This window comes from Vespa mandarinia, chromosome 13 (assembly GCF_050613455.1).
Source record: "Vespa mandarinia isolate Hongniang chromosome 13, ASM5061345v1, whole genome shotgun sequence".
NCBI classification, from domain to species: domain Eukaryota; kingdom Metazoa; phylum Arthropoda; class Insecta; order Hymenoptera; family Vespidae; genus Vespa; species Vespa mandarinia.
Window position 1 is genome coordinate 3,305,001 of NC_140822.1, and position 9,613 is coordinate 3,314,613.

Here is a 9,613-nt window from a genome sequence, read left to right on the forward strand (position 1 = left end):
GATGATTCTCGAATAATCCAGGTCCTTGTGGTTCGAGTAACGGTGAAGATTCAGAACATTGTTCCGGACAATGATATCTACATATTTGAATGGTACACTGAAAGTGAACCTCCATTGAATCTGGAAACTTGAACGCTTGAAAGTGCGCATAAGATAATACAGAAGCTGATGCACCAAAGTTCTTGATCTTGGTGAATCTCGACATTAATTTAGGTCTGGTTATGCAACCTCTTTGATCAACAAGCTGTATCGGTGCTCGTTTACCATCGTGTGCCATACAGTTTCTTACTAGCATGTCGAACTTAGAATCATCGTCTTTGATCGCTAATACCATCGTCATAGTTTGTCCGATCTTAACCAAGCCAGATACTTCAGAAGCCCAAGGACCTTTACCAACTTGTATCTGCATCCAACAGCCAACATTATCCCCAGCAAAATCCGCACGTACAACGTCCAACATGTCGACCGGAAATGGTCGAAAGGTAACCGATTTCTCATATAGATCGTGCCAAGTGCATCGTAATTTCCGTGCTTGATCCCATACTTCTTGTACCTGCGGATCGTATTGTATGACAATGATATTTTCGAAGTAGGTCCCTGATCCAGCGCCATATCCGTAAAGACCATTTTCGGTATTGCCAGCGGTACCACAAGCGTGTACGCTTATTTCAAAGTTAACAGATGTACGACCGAGTCCAGCAGGTAAATGAACACAGTTGACGTTGCTATAGTGTCCCTTACTGAAAACTATACCATAGAAAGGCTTGTCAAAGCCAAGATAGACCTTCATTAAATTTTTCTCGCACTTTACATCGAGCGATACGATCTTTGGCATGTCTGGCGTTGGTGCGGGCCATGGTTCAGCACCTACCGCGGTGCTAACACCACCTCCACCGGTCGTATAAATCTTATCCATAGCCTCGGCTTGGGTCTTATGCGCTGGCAATGGTGGTGGTGGGCCGTGATAAGCGACATTGTGATGAGGTCGTGAATGACCAATCCCAATTCCACCTCGACCTGGTGGCAAAACAAGTGGATTACCTCGGAGACCACCAGATTTGTAGTGACTTCCAGCCCCATCCTTTTCTCCCAATGACTCAAGTGCCAGCTGGTCGGAACTATTGATGTCGTTGTCCTGCCGATTTAACGCAGAATTCTCGTTTCTCTTTTCCTCGCCTGGAATCGCCTCGACTACTTCCACCTCCTCTGTTCGAGCCAGCTGTGTTAAGAGAAAGAGAAAGAGAATGAGAGGTGATATTGAAAACGGTTTTTTGCGAGAGTCCGCCTGAATCAAGTGCCTATGGAGAAGATTAATGACGGTGAGGAACGCGAAAGTAGATTAACGTCGGCCTCCTGCATAATTAGCGACTCACGAAAGATCTTTTCTTTATTTTTTTTTCTTTTTTCTTTTTTTCTTCTTCTTCTTCTTCTTCTTCTTCTCTCCTTTTTCTTTTTTTTTTCTTTTTTCTTTTTTTTCTTTTTTTTTCTCTTTCGTCTCACGAAGACCACACGCGTCATCGTCGGTGAAAGAAAAAGAAGAAAAAGAAGAAGAAGAAAAGAAAAGAAAAAAGAAAAAAGAAAGAACGTTCTCACGTTTTTATCACCTTAATCTTGGTATTAAAAATGATAGGGAAAAAAAAAAAGAAAAAAAAAAAAAGGAAAAGAGAAATAAAAGCGAAAAAAAGAAGTAATCTCTTCGATATATCTTAAAGAACATCAATGATAATTTCTCGGGATAGCTAGACTCATTTATCGTTGCTCGAGACTTTTTCTTTTCCTGTTTTTTTCTTTTTTTCTTTTTTTTTTTTCTTTTTTTGTTTTCTTTTTAACTGTCAGAGGATACCAAAAGAACTACCAAGGAAGATCGACGAAACTCGTTCGGACTGTTCGACGAATGATGACTATAGGTTGCTTTGTAAAGGTAAAGTAAAAGACAGAATAGGAGCATCGGGATGTTGTATGTTTATATATAAGTATGAGTTGGGTATAGTGGCTGATTGCGTCATGCGTAACCCTGGGGCATAACGGGCCAGCCATGTCTTTAGCTGCGGGTCAATCGGCCAGCACCAAGACACCACTTCTGATGCGCTCTTCGAATAAACCGAACACAACTCTCCTTGGCCTTCCAACGACCGATCGACAATGTCAGCCCGTCTCGTCATGGCTTTCCAACCCGCATGTCCCATAATTCGACGAAGGCCTACTAGGTCACTCGTGTTACGACCGTTGCTTTTGCTTCTACCACCGATGGATTCTCGTCGGTCTAAAAAGTAACGACAGCTTTTTTCTCTTTTTCTTTTTCTTTTCCTTTTCTTTTCTTTCTTCTTCTTCTTCTTCTTCTTCTTCTTCTTTTTCTTCTTCTTCTTCTTCTTATTCTTCTTCTTCTTCTTCTTCAATCCTGAATGTTATTTGGAGCGTTCTTTTAACTTCCTGATTAAACCTGACCGACATCAAATAATACGGACGCACTTCTTTCGACGAACAGAATTGTCGAAGAAAATTATTTTGAAAATTTACCGAGAAGAGAGGAAGATTGAAGACAATGAGTGAGAAAGAGGTAGAGAGGAGGATGAAAAAGTAAGGCGTAAATGGGTCGAAATAATCATTCCCCTTCTTGAAGAATGCAATAATGCGATAAACCATCGAGAAACCGGTCGTCGACTGTGCAACATTCTTGAGTAGGTACTACCTCGTAAAGGGGTCTCTTGAGAGGAAGATCACTGGTTAAACGTTACTTCGAAGAAGTGGACACTGATAAGTTGTAAAACGCTCCATTCACTATACACATGGTACTTCCATTGATCGTCTATACGATCTTACAGAAGCGTTATCTAACACCAAATGAGATTTATTATATATATTACTGGTTTTGTCAATAAAGAAATTTCCTATTTATCTGTTATTTCTATAATTACAATAATAATTTATTAAATACATCGTATATATATATATATATATATATATATATATATTTATCTTCTCAACAAATTAACTATTATTAAGATAAAATTAATGAGCAATGATTTCAATAATATATTCCGTTTAAATTAATAAGAGATTAAGATAGAAGAAAGATAACTTAAGTAAAGATACTTCGAAGATTATCACTATTAAATGATTCTCTTACGATGATTTTTAAATCTTACCCTTTCATTTTAAATATTACTTTCTAGTTGCTGCGAGACGCATATCCTAAGGATATAAAAATCCTTTATGATATTAAATGATAACTCGAAGGAAAGAATTGTTGTTCGTCAAAATTCATGAAGGAAGAACTTAAAAGAATTCGATAAAAAGAAATGAGATTTTTCGATATCGGTACAACGGTCCCGATAAATAAAAAAGAAAAAGGGAAGAGGAAAAAAAAAGGAAGAAAAATAAATTAAAAAAAAAGAAGACAAAAAGAAAAGGAAAGAGAGAGAGAGAGAGAGAGAGAGAGAGAGAGAGAGAGAGAGAAACGCAAGAAAGCGTTAGCCATCGCTAAGATTGCATTCCGAATGCGGGTCTGCACGGTTGTTGCGGGTTTGTTGAAAGATAAAAGGCATGCGCCTGCGAACGGATCGAAATCGTGTCGGGCCACAAGGAATGGAGGGCGAAAATATAGGTGTATGTGTGTATATATCGTAACAGCCGAGGAACCGGTCGTTCCTCGTGCGAGATTTTTGCCGGCACCTTATAACAAGGTAAGACGAGAGTTAAGATCAAAGGAAAGAGGAAGAGGAGAAAGAGATGAAGGAGGAGGAGGAGGAGGAGGAGGAGGAGGAGGAGGTGGTGGTGAAGGAAGAAAGAGGTACCAGAGAGGATAAAACGTTATAGAGTGCTTGCCGAGCAGTCCACGGAGACATGGCGGATGAGCCGGATCGTACAACCATTTCGAGACATTGAAGTCGCCCTTAGCTCTGGGTCAGAACATTGGTGGGTAACGGCATTGCGACTCACTACTTCGAGTATTCAATGAGAAAGAGAGAAAGACAGACAGAGAGAGAGAGAGAGAGAGAGAGAGAGAGAGAGAGATGGAGAGAGAGAGAGAGAGAGAGAGAGAGAGAGAAATATGTGGGTTATAATGTTGTAATTATCTGAGAGCAAAACTCGTATCCGATCTCGCTTCTGGGCGGTCTCGACCCATTTTCAAAATCTTTCTTACCTACCTTATTTCCATTCATATTTCTCTTATTTCTCTTAGCTCCTCGTATATTTATTTGTCCTTTTTTTAAAACGGACATCTCAAGATCTCTTTTCTTTTTTGCCTTTCACTCCACCACCATCACCATCACCACCACCCCTTTCCCCACTCTCTCTTTCTCTCCCTCTCTCTCTTTTCCTTTTTTTTTTCTTTCTTTTTTTCTAACAGATATTCGTTCAACTCACCCCCTTGATTAGGAGACAGGCTAGGACGAAAACACGTAACCGCATACCGCGTTGGCGTCCACGGTGAGGCACTCGAGAGTGCAACCCCTAGAAAAACAAAGAAGAGAGAAAAAAAAAAGAGAGAGAAAAAAATAGATGTGAAAAAAATCTGATCGTAGGTTTATCTTCCTTTCCTTCTTTTTTTCTTTTTTTTCTTTTTTTTTTTTTTTCATTCAAACGATACGAAGAAATGATCTATCGAAAACAACATCGATCTACCTGTATTTAATCGAGGTATGTACGTAGCCACCGGGATACCGGGACGTTTTTCCCGCGAGCTCACAATGGCCAACTGGATCTGTAATCGCAAAGGCAGACGGTAACACCGTAATGAGAAAAGTGCAATAGGACGTCGTAAACGGGAGTCAATGAAAAAGGAGACGGGAATAGAGGCGTTAACCGTTAACCGTGTAGCTACCGAAGAGCCATCGGAGAAAATACTTTTAAAAGCCGACATCGGCACTGTCGTTCGACGTTTCGCTCATGTTTGATCGGCAATTATCAGACGAGCACGCCTCATTCAACTAACCACACTAGGTCACCCGTCCCAAATTCCTATCGAATGTCCGGCTTTTCGCCCCGTTATCTCTTTGCAAATCCCTCCCTCCTTTCTCCCTACTCTATCCTACGTTACCCTACCCTAACTCATTCCACCCTACCATTAATCTATACGATCGAACGAAATAACGAATTGATCTAAGTATTGATCTATTAACTCGAATAATCGAATTTACGTGATTATTTAACGTGATCGTTCGAACTAACGTGATCTTGTTGTTTATTGTTATATTTAAAAAAAAAAAAAAGAAAAAACAAACAAACAAACAAAATAAAAAAAAAAGAAAAAGAACTATCATATAGTAATTTTCAAAACTCTTTTCTATCGAGAATAACAATTTCAATTTCAAACGAAAGAATAAATGAATAATTATATTTTCAATAAAAAAACACAATGGCGATATTCTTATCATTCTTTTCTATTATCGCATATATATATATCTGCTATGAATGTAGGCAAGTGGGTTTCGTTACTCTTGCATACACTTGCCTTCGTTCGGAAGATCACGTCAACGTCTTGTAAGAAACAAGACCTTGACCAGCTGACACGGTCCGTCGCGTTGGACGTTGACTCTTCGGCATTGAATTTGCGGTCGAGATTATGTATATATCTACTGCACGTACTGTTACATCGACGATAGCGTTCACTGTGCCAGTAACGCGGAACGATCTTACGAGTAATTAACTTAAGAGAGGCCTCCCAGTGATAACTATAATTGACCGTACATCTACGTTATAACGAGTTATTATTTATAAGTATTATCCTTCATACTCGATCGACTTTCTAAACGTACGATACAGAAAGAAAAAGAGAGAGAAAGAGAGAGAGAGAGAGAGAGAGAGAGAGAGAGAGAGAGAGAGAGAGAGGATCTTTCGATACGATAGTAAATACCTTCGAGGTCTTTGAATGATGGCAATGGTTAAACGATTACAGGATCTAAGATGATCCGTTCTCGATCTCTAGACTAACGCGCGTAGATGATTCAAGGACGAATTCATAGGAACAAAATGGAAATTAGAGAAAAAAGTTCAACGACCTTATCCATCCTCTCTCCCTCTCATCTGTCTTTCCACTCCTCCTCCTTCTTCTTCTTCTTCTTCTTCTTCTTCTTCTTCTTCTTTTTCTTTTTCTTATTAGTTTTTATAAAATTCGAATAATCCTACGAATGAATTTGTCGATCGTTCGATAAATCGTTTGACAATCAATCGATTGATCGATCGATATGTTAGTGGAACATAAATCATTTTAATAACTTAACAACGATTACATTGTATACGATTTACTATTCGTGTCAGACTAATCGCGTGACACTTGTACCTTATACCACATTCAGAATAATAAAAATCACCGGCGGCTATTTACACCGTCCGTTCTTCTCCATACTAACAGTCCTGAATTGAGCACGAGTAAGATGTGGCGTAGTGCCAAATACATATAACGGTTTGGTAATTCCAAAGTCAGGCATTCGTATAATGAGTACGTACATACCTAATAGTGACCCATATAGAGAAAAGAGAGACCTCGAGACCTCCTCTCTTCTCGTTCGTACGTACTTACGTACGTTTACCCCGTACGTTTCTCCTCATTTCCCCCTCCCCCCTCCCCCTCCCCACCCCCACCACTTAAATCTTCTTCTCCTCCCCCCCCTTTAACATCATTTCACTCCCTCTTATTCTCTCCGTGATCTTTCTACCAAAAAAAAAAAAAAGAAACGAAAAAAAATCTTTCTCTCCCCATACAACATCGTGATTTGAACGAACCCACTTCGAAATACTTTATTGGCATACTAAAACAATACGATAAATTCTCTCTTCGTTCGAATGATTTTCTATAAATCTGTAAAATTAAAATTCGTCTTCTCTGTATAATAATAGAAAAAAAAAAAAAAAAAAAAAAAAAAGAAATGAAAAAGAAATAATATTATGATCCTTCCGAACGACAATAGAATTGATTTCAATAATCTTTCGAAACGTTCGATTCTTTCGTTCGTTTGTTTTTCTTTTTTCTCTTTTTGTTTGTTTGTTTGTTTGTTTTTTTTTCCTTTTTCTTTTTTTCCTCGATTAAAAATTCACTCCCTAAAATTGGAACGACGAATAGAAATGGTAAAATAGGAGAATTAGTTTCATTTGTCATTTCGTTAAGAAAATAAAAAAAAAAAAAAGAAAGGAAAAAGAAATGATTAAATCGACACGTTCGTTAAACATGTTATACATATTTACAAAAGAAATAGAAGAGATAACGTAACATAAATCTAGATTTACGAGTATGTTCCATGTATCATAGAGTAAGCGAAGTAATATGTGCACGTGCGATCTATATTAATCTATCTTTTGCACGATATCGATCGCATGGTAATTGATTGCTAGGAAGCAACCAGACAACTCGATAGTGAAACCGTGCACGTTGCACTTTCTCAATGTGGTCTGGAACGTACTTAAACTGGATCATCGGTCATTGATCTATACTTCATCACTGGTAATGTACTTTCTAATGTACGGATTAATATTTGACGTATAAAAATATAATATATGTATATATCTCGAGATTATATGAAATATCTAAATCATAGAAAATATGAATGATTATAAATTTCATTTTTATAAATTTCCCATGTCTAACGAGAGTAACAAAAAGTATTGTCTCGTATGATGATAAGAAAGTGGATACCACGTGGTCCGTTGTAACACTACCTTTACCATACACGAGACAGGTAATTTTACTCTCACCGAGAGAGAAAGAGATAGATAGATAGATAGATAGATAGATATAGAAAGAGATAGGGAGAGAGAGAGAGAGAGATTAATATCACTAGTAGTGTCATTAACGTATCAGCGGAACTAAATTGCTTTGCTCGTCGTAGATATAATAACTCAATCGCTGACGTAACAAAAATTGGATTAAATTCCATCGCACGATATTCCTTCGTTAAGTTATATTGACAGTGAATCTAACGTAACGTGACCTATCATTAAATTATTCTCGAACAACAAATAATGTCATTTACAATTTTATATACGGATCAATTTCTAATTTGCTATTGTTGAATATAGATACTGGTACCTTACGTTTTTTCTCTCCGGATAGAATTCTATCTAATCGATGCCTTGTCTCGTTTCTTCCTTTTCAAATATTCCAGAATCGATGGGGTAGGAGCGGGGTAGTGGTGACGGTGATGGCAATGGCAGTGGTAGTGGTAGAGGAGGGGGAGAAAAAGAGAGAGAGAGAGAGAGAGAGAGAGAGAAATAACGAAAGAAATGGAGAAGAATATAAGGGAGGAAAATACGAAAGGATCCGAAGGAAGAGAAAGTAAAGAAAAAAAAAATATATATATATATGTACATATAATTATACACGACACTTGACACGACGTGAATTAAATCTGTTAAAAAATATTTTCTCTTATTTGTTCTATTGTTTTTTTTTTGTTTTGTTTTGTTTTGTTCTTTCTTTTGTCTTTTCTATTTTTTTCTTCCTTTTTTCTTTTTTTCTTTTTTTTTTCTTTTTTTACTTCTCCTTTTTCTCTTTTTTAAATGAACGAGTTTAGAGATCACGCGAAGTGTCACCTAATAATTATCTCGATCGCGATCCCAAACGCGTATTGATATTGATTAGATCAGAATAATAGCCGCAGTTTCGCGCGACGACACGCGGTTGCGGCGATTACGGTTGCGATTGCGGCAACTGCGGCCTGTCCGCGATCGCGAAGGTGCACGCGAGAACTCGTCGACTCGGAATGGGATACACCTGTCCGATATACAGAGTATACTACAAACTTGCCGGCCCGCCCCCTGACCCAGACACACAGTACAGTTATATAGGTCCCACACGAGGAGAGCAGAGGATATATCTCCTCGTTCGATCCTGACGACCACCACGCGTGCACCTCCTCCTCCTCCTCCTCCTCCTCCTCCTCCTTATTCTCCACCTCCTTCTCTTCTTTCTCTTCTTTCTCTTCTTTCCCACCTCTTTACTTACCGAGTGGTCCACCACCACTCGTACGAGTTGTTCACATTCGAAGTCCGATGACAACAAGGAGCATATTTCTTTTTCCTTGAGAAAGGGTAAAGGGGAAAGGGGGAAGAGAGTTAATAGAATCTCATGAATTTTGTGAATTTATAAAAATCATTCTGATAAGATCATAGATATTTTTTTTTCTTTTTTTTTATTTTTTTATCAATTATTTCTGTTCTTTGGATACGTTATTGGATCGTAAATTCTTTAATTAAATTGATAGAATAAGATAATAACATGTTATTAAAGGAAATATTTCATCGTTAAGAATCTTGAAGAAACATTGTTATATAAATGAAGGCTGAACTCGTTTAAGAAGATTCACAGCATTATTAGAGAGAGAGAAAGAAAGAGAGAGAGAGAGAGAGAGAGAGAGAGAGAGAGAAAGAGAGAGAGAGAGAGAGAGAAAAAAAATCTTTATTTTATTTTTAATTAATAATGTTTCGAAAAATTCTATCCTATTTGGGGACAATATAATCACATCTTTTATTTAACAGCTCATTAGTATTATATTTTTACAATGTGAAGATTTAATTTCTAGGCCATGAAAAGCCCGCCTCAGAATAGAAATGCGCGTCGAAAGCTTCCATCGATCGTCACTGGCGCTGATGTTGCAGAACAGTAAAGACATAATAC

General features: G+C 37.9%; 1 protein-coding gene across 3 annotated transcripts in view; it reads right to left on the reverse strand.

Annotated features, from left to right (window-relative positions):
• Positions 1-8,681, reverse strand: part of dy (transmembrane protein dusky) — a 9,882-nt gene extending 1,201 nt beyond the window's left edge. Inside the window, exons 1-4 of one of the 3 annotated variants that reach the window (XM_085660890.1) lie at positions 8,530-8,681; positions 4,627-4,705; positions 4,369-4,455; positions 1-1,219 (exon numbers count right to left, since the gene is read on the reverse strand). The exon at positions 1-1,219 is cut by the window's left edge and continues 1,201 nt beyond it. In XM_085660890.1, the coding sequence (XP_085517016.1) occupies positions 1-1,219; positions 4,369-4,413 (1,264 nt within the window). In that variant the 5' untranslated portion in view covers positions 4,414-4,455; positions 4,627-4,705; positions 8,530-8,681. Of the gene's footprint in view, positions 1,220-4,368; positions 4,456-4,626; positions 4,706-8,026; positions 8,201-8,529 lie in introns of those variants that run through there. The other 2 variants (XM_035872153.2, XM_085660889.1) reach the window with 2 other exon arrangements.
• Between the last annotated feature and the right edge of the window lie 932 nt (positions 8,682-9,613).